General features: G+C 36.1%; 1 protein-coding gene and 1 pseudogene across 2 annotated transcripts in view; one reads left to right on the forward strand and one right to left on the reverse strand.

Annotated features, from left to right (window-relative positions):
- The window catches only part of LOC149556795 (type I inositol polyphosphate 5-phosphatase 4-like), a 37,562-nt pseudogene extending 33,067 nt beyond the window's left edge, over window positions 1-4,495 (forward strand).
- LOC149556796 (uncharacterized) overlaps window positions 3,909-22,185 on the reverse strand; it is an 88,986-nt gene continuing 70,709 nt past the window's right edge. The window contains exons 7-9 of one of the 2 annotated variants that reach the window (XM_089831337.1): window positions 5,152-5,263; window positions 4,761-4,886; window positions 3,909-4,650 (exon numbers count right to left, since the gene is read on the reverse strand). In XM_089831337.1, coding sequence (XP_089687463.1) covers window positions 4,534-4,650; window positions 4,761-4,886; window positions 5,152-5,263 — 355 coding nt within the window. In that variant the 3' untranslated portion in view covers window positions 3,909-4,533. The remainder of the gene's footprint in view (window positions 4,651-4,760; window positions 4,887-5,151; window positions 5,264-22,185) is intronic. The other variant, XM_089831338.1, reaches the window with a different exon arrangement.

The following is a 22,185-nucleotide window of genomic DNA, read 5'->3' on the forward strand; positions in this document are numbered from 1 at the left end:
TGCCTAAGACAATTCTGGAAGCGAAGGCAGAAGAAGAAGGGGAGCAGATTAAATATGTCCCCCTAAGCCAAAGGTCTCGTTCAGCAAGGACAACGGAGGAGAGGAGAAGAAGTTCAACAATGAAACCTCCATCTGCTCCAAAAGAGCCTATCTAGGTATCAACATCAAAGAATGAACAACATAAATGGATAGCTAACATGGAGGGTCAAGAAACTGATGTCTTGGACTTCTCTGAATTTGACTTCATGCTAGTGGGCACTGAGATGGTGGGAGAGAAGATAAGAGATACTCCCATGAGTGAATCCTTAGGAGAGGATTGGAATCAATTCCGCCTCTACCTTAAGGACTTTTGGACATTTTGCCACCACCATCTCAGGATTTGACATTTTTGGATAAAGGCTCGGTGACTCCACTTCCCCAGGCTACAAAAACAAAAGAACAAGTGGTAGAGGAAGCAAAGCCTTAACAAATGCATGTTGATGAAGTATCCAAGGGAAAATTCCTAAAAAGCCTCAACAAACTCTTCATGATACAGAGGCTAAGATCTTAGCCCAACCAAATACAAAGACTCTGACTATAGATTTTTTTTCAATGAGAAAACACTCCAGAGAGGACTAATAAGGGGAAGGGGCCTGCAGTAGAAACAACCTCTTCAGCAAAATACATGTCTCCCATGGGTACCACACCGACATGGTTGAAAAGAGAGGTCATGTTCCATCAAAAAAGGCAACTGGACCTGATTGTTGAGGAGGGAATGAGAGAATTGGTGAAAGCAATCAAGAAGTGTGAGCCACCTACAGGTGATGCACAAACACTAGCCTTCATAATGAAGAACCAAGATCAGGACTTGCTTGCACATATAGTCATTCCTCCCCCATATGTTGACATTAAATGACTCCTAAGGACTATCAAATCAAGGAGCTCATGTTGGGGAGACCCACAGTAGACACTTGCAAAAGTGATGATCACTACAGGGATGGAGTTGTTCAAACATATGGACCAAGACGAGTCTACAGAAACAAAGTGAGCTTTTAAGAAGTTATTTGTATGAGGTTGTTGGCCCTATTGACCTAGATAATCCAGAGATCACTCTCGCTACAGCATTAGAGACGAAAGGCATGAGAATAACACAGTTAGACCCATTTTTGGAAGCATGTTAGCAATGGTGTGACAATTTTGAAGATAAATGAGTGCAGATAATACAGGGTAACTTATACCTGTTACACCACATCTAGTTGAATGCAGACAAGTTGGTTTACATAGTGAACCAAGATTTTGGGTTAACGAATGAAGTACATACCTAGGCAAGACTTACAAGCGTTGACATCAATAAAAGGTCGAAGGTATCGTATGTTGATGAAGGTATATACTATTGAGGAGTTAAACAAGCTCGATGATTGGATTGAGAAGATATCAATAGACAATAAAGTCATGGAGGGACTACATGTAGATATTTAGAGAATAAGAGATCAAATTCAAGAGCGAATTTTGGAAGTGGAGAGATACTACAACGTCGCTTGCCTTGAGATTTTCGATGATGAGTCTGAAACCAAGCTCATTCCTACACAATCAATAGTCCAACAATTCCAAAGAACAGTCGAGGATGCTTCATCAAATGAAGGCATAAGACAAGCATTTAAGATTGAAGAAGTATTGTTGGAGTTGGACACTAAACTTGAGGATTTTGTAGCAACTTGAATAGAAGTCAATAACTACCTGCAATTAGTAAAGGATAAATATGGAGCTTTAGATTCACTAAAAGCTACCCAAGTGGTAGATATTATAGATAAATTCAAGAGCAAACATCCAAACATCGTTTTGGTACAAAGGGGAAGAAAACTCAGATGCTAGAAATTTCATTTTGACACTTGGAAGAAATTTTGATTTTTTAGAACTTGTCACCAATGTGCGCAGGTGCACTTTTCACAAAGGTGCACCAACAGTTTTGAAGAAGAAGCATTGTGCTGACAGTTAATTACCAGTAAATAATTTAGAGCCTTCCATGCACCGAAAATACATTTTGATGACAACTCAACTCCTAGAAACATCTAGAGAAGGTTGAGCTTCCATTTTTAGAGCTTCTGAAAACTTCTAGATCATTTTGCAACTGCATTCTTCTTATCTTCTCATTCTTTTACTCTTTTTGTTATGTAAAGGCTCATGCACCCATCAATAAATATAAACAAGGGTGAAGACCTACTTAGCACCATTTAGAGAGTCAGTTTGTATATAATTAAATTTGTTTTATTAGTTTTTAGCATGTGTTTTCATTTTAAGAAGTCTCACTCCTAACACAAAGGGAAGAGATGATTTCTTATAAATACATGGATGTAATATGTACTCCAGGCCATTATTTGAGGCAATAATATATGTTATTGGTGTTCCCATTCTAAGTGTAGTTATTCTTGCCAGAGTGTGTTATTTTGTGAATGCATGTTCATGAATAATAATGGAGGCAATGGTTTTATTGTGTTGTTGTGATTGTGTGATCTTTTAGTCCTGTTGTTTGTCTCGTGTTAACGAATTTCGTTGACATAACAAATTGGAGAAAAGATCACCTATTGTTCTTGCATAGCATCTTGTCTCGCATGAGCGCACTTTCCATGGCCTTGCAGTTTGATGAATCGTGAAACATCTTTCAGTTATTATTGACTTCTCATCGACAATTGCATCAGTGGAATTGAGGAAGCATTGCTCCTATTTTCATTGGTTTTCTACCCAATCTTTTTGACGATCTTTTTGACAATTTAATTCGCAGATGTGTTGTTATCGTGGTTTATGTCCATTAAGAATTTCTCTTTCAAGTTATTTGCTTTAATCTCTCATTACCTTATCTTTGTTATTTGTTTTATTAACACTTGGTTAAAATAGGAATTCATTTAGTTACATCGACAAATTGCATTCATCATAAAACAAAAAATACCAAAAATACATCTCTTTTGTGGTTACTTTTTCAAACAACAATAGATTTTTCGAATTGTTCTAAACCAACGAAGGTCTCCTCGTGAACACACACATTTATCTTCAATTGAGCGGATTTCAGTAGGTTGCAAGATCGCCCGGAACCTTGGAGTTGATCCTCGATTAACTTTTCAAGAGAGTTCAAAAGAATTATTGTCATTCAGCATCATGCAAAATGACAGCTCAACACAACCTAGCCCATATTTGACAACAATATAATTATTCCTAACAATTTAATTCATCAATGCAATTGAAATTTGATGGGACCCAAATTCAAGTAGACAAATAAACACAACCCCGAACCAGATTAGTGTACATAACAAGAATAATATAATAGAAATTAAACCATGCAACCCTATCCATAAAAAGCAAAATTTAAAAATATATTCTCTAGAAATATAGATAAGAAGATTACAAAGAAAAAGAAAGAGAGCTCCCCACACGTCCAGTCATACCATACATGATTACCACTCAATGGGGTGTGCCAAATAAACAATCGTCAACCAATTGTAGTGGATACATAGTCCCTACCATCACTAATCTGAAAAATTAAATAGCACCCACATAGAAACATATGATTGGTCAGGAACATATTCTAAATTACTTAGTTGACATGGTTAACTAGAGCAAACTCATTGCTCAGGTTAAAAGCGTTTTACCTTAATCAATACATGAGTACCAAGATGACGCATACAAAACTCTAATTAATCACGATGTTGAAATTAATGCTCATTGGCCCAATTTGTTATTTACAATATTCCATATCTGATACATTATTAGTCTATAATAGAAAATTCCATTTCAAGTTTCATTCATATGCAAAATCAAGCTTTATTTCATAATGCAGTGACACGCCTTCGGCCCTTCTATTAGACACATTGAATTATAGATCAAACAAAAATTCAAAAATTTCTTGCACCCAAGCAAAAATCACAAGAAACAATACATTTGAAAAACACGGATCAACTATTTATTACTAGAGGCATATGATCGAATATACAATATGATATTTCATCATGATAACAAATACTGGGTTGCTGTTAAATTTGTTTCATACATTGTCATAAATAAGGAAACAGTTATTTCAACCAATAAATATTTACCATATGCTACAGCCAACTGTACACCTACATTCTGTAGTAGAAATGTCAACTAGAGAAAACCTGGCGATTATAGTTGTCGCTCTAAATATCGGTTATCAAGTTTTGATGTATCTACTTCTGGTTTAATATTAAACATCTTCAGAATTTACTTATGATGATGAAGTGAGCAATTGATACCCTTAACTTACAGTAGTTAAAAACTCCCATGTACTACTGATGATCTACCAATCATCCTCAAAATGCTTTTAAGGGAAGGTTGATCTCCAACTCATTTTCCAAAGGTACAGGTAAAATACAATTACTATAAGTGAAACCTTTGAACTCCAAAATTTCTGTGAAAAATGGCACAGATAACAATCTGTCAAAGTGCTTCAGGAGCGGCACGTGCCATTTTTCAAAGAGCTGCACCTGGTCCCCCAGAGGCCATGTAACACAATGGATTTAATAATTCAAACTTCTGTAGAGTGGTCTATGTCTGTTTCGACAGCTTTCTACACTCGTCCATAATCTTTTGAAGAGCTAATTTTGCCTCTTCCAAAGTCTCCACCTCATGGACACCTACAAATGATAGACGTTGGACATTGAACTGCACCCATAAGAAGATACCTTGACATGATTAAATGTTTCAAAAATCATTCAGCCCATAATCTGTGTATTATAAATCAACAAAAAGCATGCGTCACACTAATAAATCACCTGTGCTCCCTGACGAACACGAATGTCAGTGCCCTTGCTATCAATTGAAATGAAGGCTGCATCATCCACCTCAGTTTCTCTTGATAATAGCTCTTTCAATGGCTTTGAAAACATTGCATTCAGTTCCTAGTGAAGCAAAGAAAAACATGTGGTGAGTTACAGTTCTCTTTACACGAGCAAATGAATAATAAATATAAACTGCTAAGATTAAGTGAAATAGAAGCATGGATTTGAGAAAAAGAAAAGAAATGAGAATAAAATTAAAATGAACATAAAGACAAACAAAATGGCATTTTACAAAGATCTTCTATGGTATTCCTCTCATAGATCCCAAGTAAAACAAGAAAATAACCCGGTCATTTCCAACCATTATTAAGGATAGCAAATGAACCTTCAAATTTTGCTCTCCACCATCTACTGCAATTTTGTCAGGCTGTACATTTTCATACTCTTGAACATCAACCCATGCCACAGTCCCAAATCCTCCAATGAAGTAAACATCACTGCACTCAATCCAAAACAAAAATTAAGAAACAGTCATAATATCCTTTGGTGTATCATGCATATCACAATGTTTTAACTGATGCTTTGGTCCTCAATTGGTCATATTGTAATACTAGTAGTTCTAAGCTTGCCAAGCCAGTAAGTTGAAGTAATTGATGCATAAAATTTAATATCTTCTGCTGAAGCTTAAGTCCCAATATATGTTTCCTTCAATGCATAATAATTTTGCAACTGTTGATTTTGGAGTACCAAGCTGAAGTAAATTCATCTATATGCACTTTTAGCCTTTCAAACTCACAACTCAGCCTTTACTTCATTACTTACCAACTATAAGTAAAATATACTTCAGAAATGCAATAAACCCTTAGTGTCAAATAGCCCTCGCGTCTAGCTTACTGTTAAATGCTCTTGGTGATGTATAACTAATGAAAATTTGAACAAAAGTTGATTTGGAACAAACATAAATCAAATTGCATCAATGTTTTGATATATATCATGCATATACAACAGCAATATAAATAAAATGTTGCTTTATGAAATGTCCTTCAAAATCTAAATGACACAATGGATGCCTAAGGGAACACCTATATAACAAGTCATTATATCTTAAATATAGGATGTTATTATATAACAAGGGTGCATCTTAAAGAAGTGAATGTTAGCTCCTCCCAACCTCTTCTCTTGGCATTGCCAATACCACCGATAATGATGTCGAAGCAATTGTATTAAGTCTGGATCTTTGTTGTGTTTTACAAACAAATTTGAAAATTATTTTTATTGATGACGACTCCAAGGTCATAAAGTATGTTAACCATGTTTGCTACAAACCATGGAAAAATCCAGACCAATCTGGACCTATCCAAGCAACTCAGTCAAGGGGCGTCCAAGATGTACCCAAGCAGAATGGCTGAGCTTGGACAACACCTTGGGTAATCCTGAGAATCCACAAAGTTCCAAAAGAATGCATTTTGCAAATTATCAGCAGTGTTCCCAATTTTTGCCTAATCATGATTATTTTTATGCACACACACTTGCATACATATATACTCAGTGGACCCATTCTTACTGAACCCACGGAAAGAGAAAAATAATTAGCAAACCTCCAAACTCAGAAGCTGAACTCAATCCAGAGACAGATTATAACAAACAAAGTGCTATATACACACGTGTAATATTGGCACCTCCAAGTCTTGCAAGGAAGGCTTTTTCCATTTTTAATCAATTCCCAGTCATTCATTTTGGTCACATCTACCATAAAGCAAATAATCCTGAGGTCTTTCTTGCAAATTATGGATTAGATCTCGTTGTTCCTAGAGAAACTTGTGAGGTTATACCTCAGGGCACCCATGGAGATATCTCCCCATTTAAGATGTGAATCGATTTATCAAGAGGGGAAACCTCCTAACTATGACTCCAAGGTCATAAAGTATGTTAACCATGTTTTGCCAGAAACCATGGACAAATCCAGACCAATCTGACCCTATCCAAGCCACTCGGTCAAGGAGTGTCCAAGAGGTACCCAAGCAGAATGGCCGGGCCTGGACAACACCCTTGGATAATCCAGGTATATATCTATTAGCCTTATTTTTATTGATGACAATTCCAAGGTCATAAAGCATGTTAACCATTTTTGCCAGAAACCATGGAAAAACCCAGACCAATCTGGCCCTATCCAAGCCACTCAGCCACGTGGTGTCCAACATGTGCCCAAGCAGAATGGCCGGGAAATACTGAGGAGAACCTACAAAGCTCCAAAAGAATGCATTTTATAAATTTTGCACATTTTTGCCTAATCAAGATTATTTTTATGCACACACAATTGCATACATATACACTCAGAGGAACCCCAAGGAAAGAGAAAAATAAACAGCAAACCTCCGAACTCAAAAGCTGAACTCAATCCAGAAACAAAGATTATAACAAACAAAGTGTTATATACACACGTGTAATATTGGCACCTCCAAGTCTTGTAAGCAAGACCTTTTCCATGTTTAATCACTTCCCAGTCATTTATTTTGGTCATATCTACCATAAAGCAAATAATGCTGCAGATTTTCTTGCAAATTATGGATTAGATATTGTTGTTCCCTGAGAAACTTGTGAAGTTATACCTCAGAACATCCATGGAGATATAAAATGTCCCCATTTAAAATGTGAATTGATTTATCAAGGTGGGGGGGGGCGGGGGGGAGCGGGCTCTTAACTATGCCTCCAAGGTCATAAATTATGTTCACCATGGTTGCCAGAAACTATGGACAAATCCAGACCAATCTGGCCCTATCCAAGCTACTCAGCCAAGGTGTGTCCAAGATTTACCCAAACAGAATGGCTGGGCCTGGACAACACCCTGGGTAATCTGAGTATTATCCTGTTAGCTTAATTTTAGAGATGACAACTCCAAGGTCATAAAGTATGTTAATCGTGTATGCCAGAAACCATGGACAAATCCAGACCAATCGGGCCCTATCCAAGCCACTCAGCCAAGGGGTGTCCAACATGTACCCAAGCGGAATGGCCGGGCCTAGACAACACCCCTGGGTAATCCTGAGGAGAACCCACAAAGTTCTAAAAGAATGCATTTTGTAAATTATCAGCAGTGTTCCCAATTTTGTATTCAATTTTGTACATTTTTGCCTAATCATGATTATTTTCATGCACACACACTTGACTACATATATAATCAGTGGAACCCATTCTTATTGAACCTAGGGAAAGAGAAAAATAATCAGCAAACCTCCAATCTCAAAAATTGAACACAATCCAGAAACAAAGATTATAACAAAGAAAGTTCTATACACACGTGTAATATTGGCATGTCCAGGTCTTGCAAGCAAGACCTTTTCAATTCTTAATCAATTCCGAGTCATTCATTTTGGTCACATCTACCATAAAGAAAATAATTCTGCGTATTTTCTAGCAAATTATGGATTGGATCTTGTTGGTCCCTGAGAAACGTGTGAAGTTCTCAGGGCATCCATGGAGATATAAAATCTCACCATTTAAGATGTGAATTGATTTATCAAGAGGGGGGCCTCTTAAGTATGAAATTTATTGTAAAGTTACTTGATTTTTAGCTATTAAAACAGATATTTAAGGAAAAAAATCAAATATATATCTATTAGCTTTATCAATCAAGCAGTGGTATCCTGATGACTTGTTATTACAGAAACATCTTTTATTTAAGTGGAAAATATAATAGTTCTAACTGGGAAGGACACACTAATTCCACTGGTTATTCTAAATTGGACATTATATTAGCATTTTCTAAATTAATTCACCCAATACGATAAGGAAAGCTTTGTGAAAATTGAGAAAAACAGAAGTTCAGAATATATGCACTGACAGCAGGCATGCAGATTATGATAAGTAGATCTGGCCAGAATTTCAGCTAATAAAACAAAAGGGAGAAAGAAATCTGCAGTTTTTGAGCTTTGGTTTTGAGTTTAACTAAAAAAATTCTTTGAAAAAATAATACTTAAACTGGAAGATGGATCTTATTGGAGAAAACACAAGTACAAACTATGAACTAAATAATCCAAAAGCTACAATACCAACATCTAGTTACACAAAAAATTGCCCCATTGCTTTGACAGCCCCAGCTTCTTATATGGCTTGAACTATTGAGGCAGTTAAGTGATTTGTAAAGCTGCAACCTGCAAATCGAGTTCACTCAAGCTTAACACATAATAATAATAATTAATCTAGGCTTTGGTCAATTACTAGAAGAAAAAAAAAAACCTGCAAGCTGCAAATAAAATATATCTTTGTCCATTGTTCCTTAACAGCCTAAAAGCTCTGTTTAGCTACTGGAAACCATTAATAGCTTTTTCTTTGATCAACGCAGTGAAAAAAAACTTTGCATAAAAAGCTTTATCATATGCTAGCTCTCAACTGACACCAATTGTCCTCTACATGTAATTCTCCTTTAACACCAAATGGATCCCATGCAAAATCAACTGAAATACAGTATAATGATTTTCTTTTATGGGTAATGATTTTTTTATTGTTGCTGATGACTACTTGCAGCTAAGATTGCATTTTGATGGGAAAGTGCTTGCAAATCTTCATTCCATTCATTTTACAATAAACTAGCAAAAGACTAAAAGGGCCCATCAACATACAAACAGATTTAAAAGATAAAGGTAGTTTAAACTTCAGCAGCTTCTGTATTCCTCCCTCCATTTTACTGAATCAGTCAATTGCTTGGTCCAATAAAGCTTGTGGATACTTCAACAAAGTTTGTTTTCTTCTGTGGGCAATATAACTTGAGTAAATGTTCATGTCAGTTATTCCAATTGCAAACAGGTTCTTATTGGTCATCTCACAAACTGACTCCAAAATTTTGCTTGCATGATCTTCCCTGGCTGTTATTTTTGTTGTGTCTTTATTTATGCTGCCTCATCACCTATTAATATTGTTTCAAATGAACCAACGCATTCCCTTTCATGTGTCAGCTTGTGAATGTCTACTAATTCCTCATCCTGCCTCTTAACCTTTGTAGGGCATAATAAAACAATGATGTAATTAGAGATAGATAGTATTGGGATTGGGTAATTAGGTAGCAAGGGGATGTGTCGATTGGTCTTCCTAACCAACTCACCACTATTTAAGAACATTGGAATATGAATGATGTACTTGTTTTTGGTAATCAATAAAAAATATTGGTTTCCCTCGCCAACATTGGTATGCTTATCATTGGTAGAAAATGTTTATGTTGATATTGGTAAAGTGAACTCGTGTTTTAATATTTTATCCGGTAACCATTCTACATTTTGGCATTGTTGCCTAAGTTCAATCTTGGAGGTTATATACTAGACGGGATGGAGTAATGCAAAGACCAATTTTACCACAAGTACAGGTCACAAACAGTAACAAAGAAGAGAAGGAAATAAAAAAGGAAGATCGTGTGACACGAGACCCGATGGTAGCTTGAGAAGTTTTTGTTGACCAATACGAGAAAAGGGAAGCCTGAGAGAGAGTGGTTCCAAAGAGCACAATATGGGACAAACTTTCTATTCCACCAGCAATATATGACCTTGGACAAATACCTCAATTGTTGGCTAGAAACCAGGTATAGGTGGAGGAAGAAAGAGCTGAAGTACAAAGAGAGCGGAGAAGGCAACAAGTACTCCAACAATTTGCTTAAAGAAGCACTCAAAAACTTCAGGAGCGTGAAAATCCAAGGAGGACAGCCAGGCAATAAAATAATTCATACCCCTAATACCAAATAAGGACCCAAGGCAAGTACGGGAAGAAGAAATTGCATTGCAGCAGATTCTACATAATATAGAATAGGAAGAAAGACACTGTCACTTAAGAGAACTCGTTGATCAATCCTAAGGTTCAAACCAAATTGAACAAAATTTAATTGAAAACATAATAAAGGGCATAGTCGATTTGACAATCTCAGAAGGGTTGGATGTTGAATTCTAGGATCATTTCTACAAATGTAGAATCATAGCCATTGTTATTGATGATCACCAAATGCAGATTTGGATCTCATATAAATATGAGAGGAGACATGTCTCTATGATGTAAACATCATTTAAATAATATTATATTAACATGAATGATAATAATATGTATAACAACACACACACACACACACACACATATATGTATGTATTATATACGATAATATCTATTATTAAATGGATAAGTATATATAGGAAATGATGATTACCAATAACAATAATGTATATCTCATCGAATTAATCTAACTGAAGCTACAACTTTAACACTCCCTCTTAGTTAGGGAGGATTGATATAGAACACATTATGTTATCAAGTAGATGAAGAGATATCATCTCACCTATAAAAAAATTCATAACTTTAATATAAGATTAAACACCACCTTAAGTGTGGTCCATAATAGTAACTATGTCATGGTGTCCGACAAGATTCGGCCCAAAGAACCATAACAAGTTAGTTATCATGGTGTCCGACAAAATCCGACCCAAAGAACCATGATTTTGTCGACCCAAAGAACCATGATGAGTTGGTTATCATGGTGTCCGGCAAAATCCGGCCCAAAGAACCATGATGAGTTGGTTATCATGGTGTCCGACGAAATCTAGCCCAAAGAACCATGATAACAGGTCTACCATTTATAAAATTGCCACCTTACAATGGTTACCTTCTGTTTGTTCATTATCATGACTTCCAACACTATGGAAAAACAATTTAATGAAGTCTATCATGATAATAGGTCCAGTTATTGATAAGATCGTCACCTTTCAATAGCTCCCCTCTTAATATATACATCAATGAAAGATCATCACCTTTCATGACATAATCACAACAACATCATGAAATAACTTACATGATATCCACCATGACCCAAGTCAGAGGGTGGACCCAACATAGCTGCTACTAGAGGGTGGAACAAGGGTTTTTACCTCAGACTTCTCTCTCATAGAGGAGAGCACATTACAAAGAATTTCACTTAGAACTTCTCCTCATAGAGAAGGTATCATCCACAAAGGATTGCATCTCAAAATTTCTCCCTCTGAATAATGATCTTGGGAAGTCAGGTCATGTAGTTACTCCCTTTGAGACTCTCTTCACCCAAGGATGCCTCTCGGACTCTCTCTGAATCTGATATTAATCTTTCAATCTTTAGGTGACAAATCATTACTTTCTCATGATGTATACTGGAGTAGGCCCATAAAAAAATTATGCAATCACATAGAGTATTTTTAGACTCCCTCTAAATATCAATCTTCTGAACTCCTACGTTGCCTTTGAAGAAGTGTCAGACTCCCTCTTAATAAAGGAATACTCATAATCTCAATCATCAAGAATATTCAATTCAAGAACCTCATTGATCATCAGATGACTAATGAATTTTAGATCACAGTTTCTTTCGAGCTATAGTCATAAGATTGAGTCTGCACAATATTAGGTAGCATATGTAAGGTACCAACCTTCTTTTCGTGTAAGAATATCCTTAGACATAAAGGAGAAGATCAAAGCAAATAACCCTTATAGTATATATAGAATTACAAATAAGAGAGAGACTACAAAGAGTAAACAAATGTAAAAGATAAAAATACTTATCTGCATATGAAGATTCAGAAATTGTCTTTTTAGATTATTTGAGAATGAAGCATCTCCCCTCTAAATAAGGTTCAAGCTGGAAATGGAACATTGACTATTATTTCCCACACAATGTAAACTTTCCACTCATTCTTGTATTGTTGAACAATTTTGTATCAAATATGACAACTCCTTTCCGAGTTCCATCTTGCCTTTTTCATCCATTGAAGGTCCAAAATTTCATTTAGCTTAACAATAGTAGCAAACATGTCCTTCCGTTTTGTCAACTCATCCACAATTTGCCAATATCTTGATTGAGTATGATTGTGCCACATGAATGAATATACTTCTCATACGTTGAGTTTCATTCATCAAAGAGAGACTCGTAGATGGTTCAAATGAATTCTTCGAAGAGTCATTAACTTCTCACAACTCAAATTTCATTTGTTCATGCACAGGTGTTTGTTTGATCTTTTGATTAAACCTATATTATGCACATCTTGCGATCTATGTATTCCAAATTTATATCATTAGTGAATCTATCACAATGTGGTTTACTCCCTCTGAATTAATATGATCAAGATAACCAAAGGTTGACTAAATCATATCCTCTATCTCGCTCCCTCTCTTTGAAGGTTGCCCATAATGAAATGTCAATCTCCCTCTACCTGCAATAACATTCTCAAAGGAAAAGATCAAACCATATAGCTCTTATAGTACGTATACAAATACAAAAGAGTGTGACTACTATAATACTAAAGGATAATGATTATATTAGGAATAACAAGATATTCATAATAATTATAATAGTGTAATATTATTCCATCAAAATAACATAATTTCTCTATTCAAGATGACATCTTATTAACTATTCATTATTTTCCTTGTTTATATTTATATTTCATTATATTTAATAAAAGTATTAGTAATTGGACATAATACTAATAAATTCTATTGTATAACGTATTTTATATTACCAATTCCATTATATGTAACAATAATACATATATTATTATTACATATATTTAAAACCTTCCTATTATTTATAAAAAATATCATCTCATAAAGATTATTATTTAAGAAAGTATAACATACCTTTATATTTACTGTGTTGGGAAGGTACCAAAGGATATCACTATACTTGCGATTTGACTCACCTGGGGTTAATTCACCAATAATAATTCACTCATTGCTTCTAAAGTGAAATAAGGTGATAGTGCTTTTAACTCCTTTCATCACCTGTATGGCTGTCAGATAATGTATCACGTGGATGGCTTTTATTTGAATACCTTCCCTGTCGCTTGTCTTATGTCTTCTTCAGATACATGGGTCTCCTATCAGTACAAACAGGTGTAGTACACATTTCTCTAAACAATACCACACCTGTCTCTAGGGCTGAGATTAGTGCACAATCTCCATGTAAGAATCATCCTCTCCCACAATGTGCTCAAATGGTGACAAAGAAACCAACATTGGATGTAATGTCCCTAATTTTGGCAGGGCTACATAATGGACGAAGTTAGCTCATCATAGCGACTCTTGTGAGCTGATAGAGTGTTTTGGGGCTCTCAGTTGTGGAATTACTATTTTTAGTAAATATATTTTCAACAGTTGCTATTTTTGGCAGGGCAGTGGGTGGCTTCAGCGGTTGGTTGTCACCTATAGTTAATAATGTAATAAATTGCATGAGCTCTATTTATTTATTAATCATTGAGTTGCATTATTATTATAATGTTTATATTATTAATTTATTATAATAATGACTTGAAGAGATATTTCTTAAAAGCGAGTTGGAAAGTTTCCAGTGTTGAGTTCTTTTGGGAAACTTCCACAATTTCTGAAGTGGGGTTTTAAGGAAACTTTGGCCAACAAAAGCTTATGAATGGGAGCTCATTTCAGTGGGAAAGACACGCTTGAATATATATTTGCTTTTGTGCCTTTGTGGTTTTTTCCTGAGTTCTGAATTGTGAGCCCTTGCTGAAGTATACAATTGGCCAACATCTCCTACTGTTTTTTCTGTAGCTAGGGAGAAATTTTGAGTATTGCAAATCATTGCTGAGGTATAACGATATGCATTCTCCTATTGTTCATACTGTGCCTTGGAGATTGGTTTAAAATTATTGCCTGGATTGTGGAAAGAATTGAACTTGCTCATCCATACTGGTGACTGCAATCTGGAAATTTGATTTGTGGTGTCAAAGGACTGTCTATTGACATCTAGTGGCAGCATTTCATATAGTAATAGCTACTGGGCCAGTTTTGAGCTGAAGTCACCTACCAAAGAGCTAGACGGCATTATTTACAAAACCTGTGATTTACTACTAATCGTGTGGGAACTCAACCTTCAGCCATGTGGGCAATTTGCAGACCTGCAGTTAATGTTTATGAATCTGCCGTAGCTATCAGGTGTATGCGATTTGCTTGGATGGATCGGCTTGGCTTTTAAACCACCTGCATTTTTCTTTTGGGGGTTGTTGTGCACACTTGGCATCATTGCAGGCTCCTTACTGGATTACGTTCAGCATAATTGAGGATATCAATTTCAGCGTTTGAGCTCAAGACATGATCAAACAAAAGAATACTGCAATGCACGTTCAAAATCAGGTTCATCTGAATTTGTTCATTCCTTGGTTTGTGCCAGCAATAAATAAAATCATTTGATGTTTCTATTACCTGTGGTGTGAATTTCTGATTGAAGTAATTATTTTCTTTTAAGTAATTTCTTTATTCAAATTTGCAAAAATCATCAAAAAGAATTTTAATATAAATATTATAAATCAAGAAATCAGTCTTCACTTCAGTATCACAGCCAGAGACTAGTTTGGGTTTTCACATTAGATGATTGTTGTCCTTAGATTAAATGATTCCCCCTATATGCTCCTTTGTAAATTGCCACTGTATGATCTCTCTAAGATCTCTTCTAACAATGTCAGGTATATGCTCACTCCTACTGTCTATCTTGAATTCCTTACTCTCTGGAAATGAATGGTTGATTATTGTCTATGTGGCTACCATTCTCCACATCACCTTGACTGGTCGTACTTCCCTGAATCCTTTTCTTACTTTGGTCTGTGGTGATTATCTTATACATCATACCGATCATTTGTTACGATTGTCGGTCATCTTGTCTCTTTTGATATCCTAGAAAATTTGATGGATATGTCGTCTATGTAATTATTCATGTATGCAGCCTCATAACAATCCAATTTTACAATGTCTAATGTTTGTCTGATATTTCATTTACTCTATATATTCAATGTATATTTGTTCCACAATAATGCCCACCTTAGTGTTCCAAAATTTAGTTTACTTGAATCTATTTTATACGTCCATAATGAAGTCTACATTATCATTGCTTCCCACAAGATACTGAACAATTTCCTCTACTCTATTAGTGGGACATTTGATTGCCCTTTTTTTTTTAATATATAGTATGCCAAAACATTTTATTGACTGCATTTATTTCTATGAAACAGACCATGCTCAGTTGGCTTGACGATATTGATATCGATATGTCTTATGGATGCCGCTTGATATAAACCTCCGGTCAATGTATATCGATTTTGCCTCAATTTGAAATAATACAACTAAGATTCTCCCTTATATCATTGTTAACAATTCCTACGGGAAGTGATAATTCCAACAGACAATATCGCCCCTCCACTTGGAATATCTGAGTGTGATCAGGCAAAATCCAGTTGTGAATGGAGGGACTTTTCTAAGAGTTTCCATCTACCATGGAGACACATGAACAATCCCAGCGTAGAACATAGAAAGAAGGAAGCAAAGAAATCATCTTGAGTGCATGGTAAGGGATGATTGAAGGTAGAAAAATGCCTGCCAAACGATTTAGTCTGTGCCCAAGGTGAAAGTGAATTAAGAAGACAATATTGTACGTATTCTAAAATGTGTTCCAGCAAAAAATTAAGTGAGGGAAATCCCTATCCAAATAGAAAATCTAAACACCACCCATTTTGTGCTCCCAAGGCAAGTCAACAAAATCAAAGGGAGTTTTCCAAAACTTAAAAAATCTGCCACACCCTAAAAAATGAACTCAAGCACAAATTGACGTAAGTCAAGGAATGTTTAATGTTAAAATGTGATGCCTCCTAGTCTTTCATTGCAACATTGCTCACATTTATCCTTCGCTCGCTGCCTGCTACAATGCATCTATATATATTTTAACATTGATTATAGTATATTTTGTTGAAGAAGCCTCTGCATTTTTTATTTTTTTATTCTTACATTTGTAGTTGGCTCTAATACCATGTTGAATTCTAGGATCGTTTCTGCAAATGTAGAATCATAGCCATTGTTATTAATAATCACCAAATGCAGATTTGGATCTAATATAAATATGAGAGGAGACATGTCTCTATGGTGTAAACATCATTTAAATAATATTATATTAACATGAATAATAATAATATGTATAACAACATATATATATATATATATAAATTAACATGGATCAGTATATATAGGAAATAATGATTACCAATACAAGACAAGGGAAAAATGAATCTGTAAGAGCATAAAGTAGGAGGCTAAAGGAGTTAATAGGGAAATTGGATAACAAACCCATAGATGGGCTGAAAAAAAGGTGGTTTATTGAAGGGTTAATCCAATTGCTACGGAGAAAAATGAAAAGTATTCCCCCATCATCATTTGTCAAGGCTTGTACACACGTCATGGATATAGAGACCGAAAGAAAAAGCTCTAAAGGAAGGAGGCATAGAAGTGGGAGCGAGAGCTCTGAAGAAAGTGGAGAGAAGTCTAAAACCATCCAGGCATTGCGAAACGACATGATGAGGATGATGAAAGAAATAACAAGAAGCAAGGAGTAGAAAAGAGAAGGAAAAGAACTATGGTGTACAGACTGTGAAAAGGAAGGACACACAAAAAATACTTGCACCAGAAAGGCACTCTATGACATATGTCAGGTATTGGGACACTCCATCGAGGACTGTCCCTACAATTTGAAAGCATGTAATGCCCGGGTATTGTTTACTTAAGGAGAACAATCCACACCTCCTACTCCCTCATGCAACACAAACATGGATCCAACTTGGAGGGTACCGAAACAACAAGAGGGGTAGCAACAACAATAGTAATATCAACACACCAAGGAGCCAAATTCAGTACGACTCCAGGGGACGCCACATGATACAATGTAGAAGATGTGACGAATGGGACACTTTGCTTGTGGCTATCAAAGTGGACAGAATGGAGGGATGCTTTGCAAGTGGTGCGGACCTAATAATCATGAGGATGTCAACTGCCCAAACAAAAAAGTGTGAACATGCTTGAGGTGGCAAAATCAGAGGAGGAAGTATTAGCCATCACCCAGATGTAGGCTAAATAACTCACATACCCTAATCTAGGTACAAAAAAGGAGAGGTTGGAAGACATCACAAAACAAATCCAAGATTTCAAGGAGAAGGAAGGATAGGTTAGTACTTCTAAACCTTCCTCCACTAAGTCCACACTACAAACCAACATTATGAAGCGAGTCTTGGAGGCCATTGTACCAGTAAAGATTGGGGATCTATTGGAATTGCTACTGCACTTAAGGGTGGCAATAGCACAGGGAAACAATACTAATTAGGAACCACTGAAGGAAGAAGTAAAAGTAGGGTAGGATAATAACATTGCATTTACCATAGGGATGGGAAGGACATCGACGATGGTAGAAATGGAGATAATGGGGTGCAAATTGACCAATACTACTTAGGATGGAGGCTCGGGGGTTAATGTTCTCCCTGAAGAAACATGGAAGGCACTCAGAAAACCAATTCTTTGGCCACCCACTTTCCAATTGGTAGGTGCAGATCAACATGGGATCAAGCCCATAGGGACCTTGGGACAAAAAGTAGCGATTGGGACACAACAATTCTTCTTAGATTTTATGATGATTGCCCAAAAGAAGAAGGGTTACAATGCATTATTAGGGAGAGGATGGTTAGTCACAATAAAGGAAAACTACAAGTGGAAGAAAAATACCCTTTCCATCGAAGTAGACAGTCGGAAGCATGCAATTGACTTAAGGAGTCAATCCGTAAGTCACGAACTTGCATCAAATTTTGAGGTCAGGGCAGAAGATGGCAATGGAGTTGAGCCAGATGAATAAGACGTTCTACGGCTAGGAGAATGTTCAAAAGATGAAACAAGTTCCCTCAATGGCCTATTCGAATAGCAAATGGGGGACTATGAAGTGTTTCAACCAGATTGGAGAGATGGAATCTGAAGAAGAATATCCAGGGTGTTATAAGGAGCACAAAGAGGGTACAACCACAATTGATGACATCCCAACGCACACATTCCATAAGGGTAAAAAAATAGAGTACGAGCAGACTAAGCTAGAGAATATGAACCTAGGAGAAGAGGACCATCCTCAAGAAATTTTCATAGGAGATGATTGGAATCCCATATTGAAAGCGACAACATTTAGAATCTTCCTTGAGTATAAGGATGGGTTTCCATGGATGTACAAGGACATAAAAGAAGCGCCACCAAAACTGTGCGTCCATCGAATACCTCTAGTACCTGGAGCAAGACTAGTATGCAAGAGGCCTTATCGATGAATAAGAACTATGCAGCCAAAGTTCAGGAGGAGATCACTAAGATGCTTGATGCAGGCATTATGTTCAAAGTACAAACCAGTGAGTGGGTGTCATCCAGAGTTATATCCTTGAAAAAGGATGGGAATTAAATCCAGATTTGCGTAGCTAGAGTGCTTCCCGGGTGCTTGGGTGCGCAAGTGCTTCCCGGGTGCTCACAAGGTGCTCCCCAGATGCTTGCGGGGTGCTCTAAGAAGATGGCCGAAAAAAGTCAAAAATAAAGTGTTTTTGCATTTTTTTGGGTTTTGTTTTTTTAACATGCTAACCCTAATTAAGTGTGGGTCCCATGTGGTCTATTTGAAGGTTTAATAAGACCAATAGACGACGATTCCATCCTCATTATTGAAATTTTGTCATTTTGTTGATTGTACTCACTTTGATATGGCTATGATACATTATTATTATTTCACTGTTTCATGCTATTCGGCTCATTGTCATAATGAGCATCTATATGATATATGATATTCATAGAATCATATTTGGACAATAAATTTTGAATCTTGCATCTTGAACTACATTAATTTGTTAAATGGTCATCAATAATGGTTATGAAGTTTCAAGTTTCAAGTTTGAACTTATTAAATATTTATGGTTTGTGAATCACATTTCAATTTTCTCTATTCATTGTATTCAACTATATTTGGTATGTTAATGTTATATAATATATTAAAGTGTCATTTCATAATTAGCATTTTCAGTCATATTTATTATATATATACTATGCAACCCCCTCCCCCCCGCTCCCCTACCACCGCACCCCCGCCATCCCTCCACCATCCCCAAATTGAAGCCATTTTTTTCCTGCACCCGAAACTCGTCCCGACATCCCCCCGCACTGCCGCACCCCCGCGCCAGGGTAACACTGATTAATTGTTGATCCATACTTTCATCAGCAATCTCAAATGTTTCTAGACCAATACAATCCTACGGAACAGTGAACTTGACAATAAAATGTAGTTCTATAATGCGTCGCCCGAAGATCCTTGGAAACAAGGATAAATATAAGCCAAGATTAAAAAAAAATTACAAGTATGAATGCACACGGCATACAACATACGAGGATCACAACGATGGCAACGGAAGACTAACCAAACATCCTGACACCAACGGATCTCCAAACGCCACTACTTACCAAAATGATTGACAATGGAAGACGCATAACTGAATTTGAATCGAAACATTTCAAATTCAAAATGCGACACCAAACGATTGAAGAACACATAAGAGGGTACCTTAAACACTTCCAGAAAAGTTCAGGTCTTACCGAAAAGTTCCCGTTGTCCACCTAAACAGGTTTTCGCAAATACCAAGTGATACTTTAAATCAACACTGGGCGATACTTTCCATTATAGCACAATATTTCTAAAGAAGCAAGGTGACACTTTCAGGGATAGGGTGATACTTCTTTCAAGGGCATACGACACTTCTTCAAAGGGGATGAGATACTAGAAAGTATTGTACGACATTCCCATAAAAGGCGTGTGACACAATCAGGGAACACACAATAGAATCCTAATGGACGTGCGACATAAAAATTTATCGCTCCATGCTAACACATGGTCACCCAAGAAAAGCAAGAAAAACACTTAAGGGCAACCAAAAGGTTAAAATTGAGTTCGCAACCTCCACACCGGAGAGTACTAGATCCACAATTCAAGACACGAACACTCAAACACACTATTGAAAGACGTAAACACAATCTAACCATTTAACAAGCAGTGAAGGGAAAATACGAAAGGAAACATCGCAAAGTACTAAAGCAAAATCGCAATAACAGAAATAACATCACAATGAATAGTACAACCAAACTAAGTACGAGGTTCCTCCTAACCATAATAGCATCATAAGGCCATCGCAGACCCTAGTCATCCCCCGCATGTAACATCCCAAGCTACCGATCAGATCATCAATACTATCATATAAGGATGTCACTACTAAAACATGTTACAACATAAGCATTGTTACATCCCAAATTTTCCCCTTAGTTTTAAATTGATCATAGCCGTTGGTTTAATGAATTATTTCTTTCCTAATCATGTGAAACAAGTTAATTAATTATAGAAGCTGTATTATATTATTTCCTTCTTGATCATGTGAAACAAGTTAGTTAATGATAGACGTTGTATCAATTTATTTCTTTCCTAATCATGTGAAGTGAGTTAGTTAATTATATACATTGTATCAACTGATAATGAGTTATTTCATTCATGATCATGTGAAATGAGTTAGTTATTATAGATGATGAAATCTATAACTATCATTAGATGATCGACAATTGTTTTGAATTAACGATTAATATATCTTTGAATTAATGTCTTGGTGAGAATGTTTTGTAGGAAGAAGACTGAAGAGAGGGGAAGCATTGCTAAATGGGATCATTGGAAGGGAATGGTCGATTGGTCTAGTCATCAGGATCGACAGGTATGACTTAAGACTACCTTGGAAAGGATATGGAGACTTGACAACATGTTGCATTATGGGACCGCATGAGCTATTAGAAAAACAATATAATAAAAACTTAAATAATATAAATTAAAAATATAATTCATACCTTTGAAGATTTATTATTTGAATTTATTATTTAATCATTATTATACACCCTCAAATATGAACACATGCATATAAAAATGAGGTGAAACCAATAAATTATAAGTTTATAACCTAATGATGTCACTTCATCAATACGTACACATGAACGTTTATAAGAGTGAATAATAATAATAAAATAAAAAATTAACTCTTCAACTTCTTATTCTTCCCTCTTTATTTCTTTCTTTTAAAAATTCGACTTGAGAGGCATTTGAATGGCCTTTGTAACTGAGGGTAGCCAAAGAGCCAAGCAACCATTTTAATAGAGTCTCATTGGTTGTATTTGCCATAAACCTATCTCTCTGCATTTCAGTGGCTCTTCTTTTATCTACTTATACGTTTGAACAAAGGGAGGAGATTCAGAAAAATATACCAACTTCATTAACTCATCCCCATTTTCATTTCACCTTCACGGCTTCTTCCATCTGCGGGATCAATGCAAGGAAGTGCGAAGTCCATCTTTCCCGACCATGGAAGCTAGGAGCAGTCTGTATAAATCACGTAAGATATACAGAGTTCTACCGAAACATGTTATAAATCCATTAATTATTTTTATTCATAATGCTATGCCAATTGGTGTCCTGCTATATTCATCTTTCCATGTAGAAATAAATACTATTGCCAAATTAAATATAGACTAGATGGAGTATGCATATATATAGCTTTCTAGTCAG

Source organism: Cupressus sempervirens, chromosome 5 (genome assembly GCF_028749045.1).
Source record: "Cupressus sempervirens isolate cs-2001-9-10 chromosome 5, ASM2874904v1, whole genome shotgun sequence".
NCBI lineage: Eukaryota > Viridiplantae > Streptophyta > Pinopsida > Cupressales > Cupressaceae > Cupressus > Cupressus sempervirens.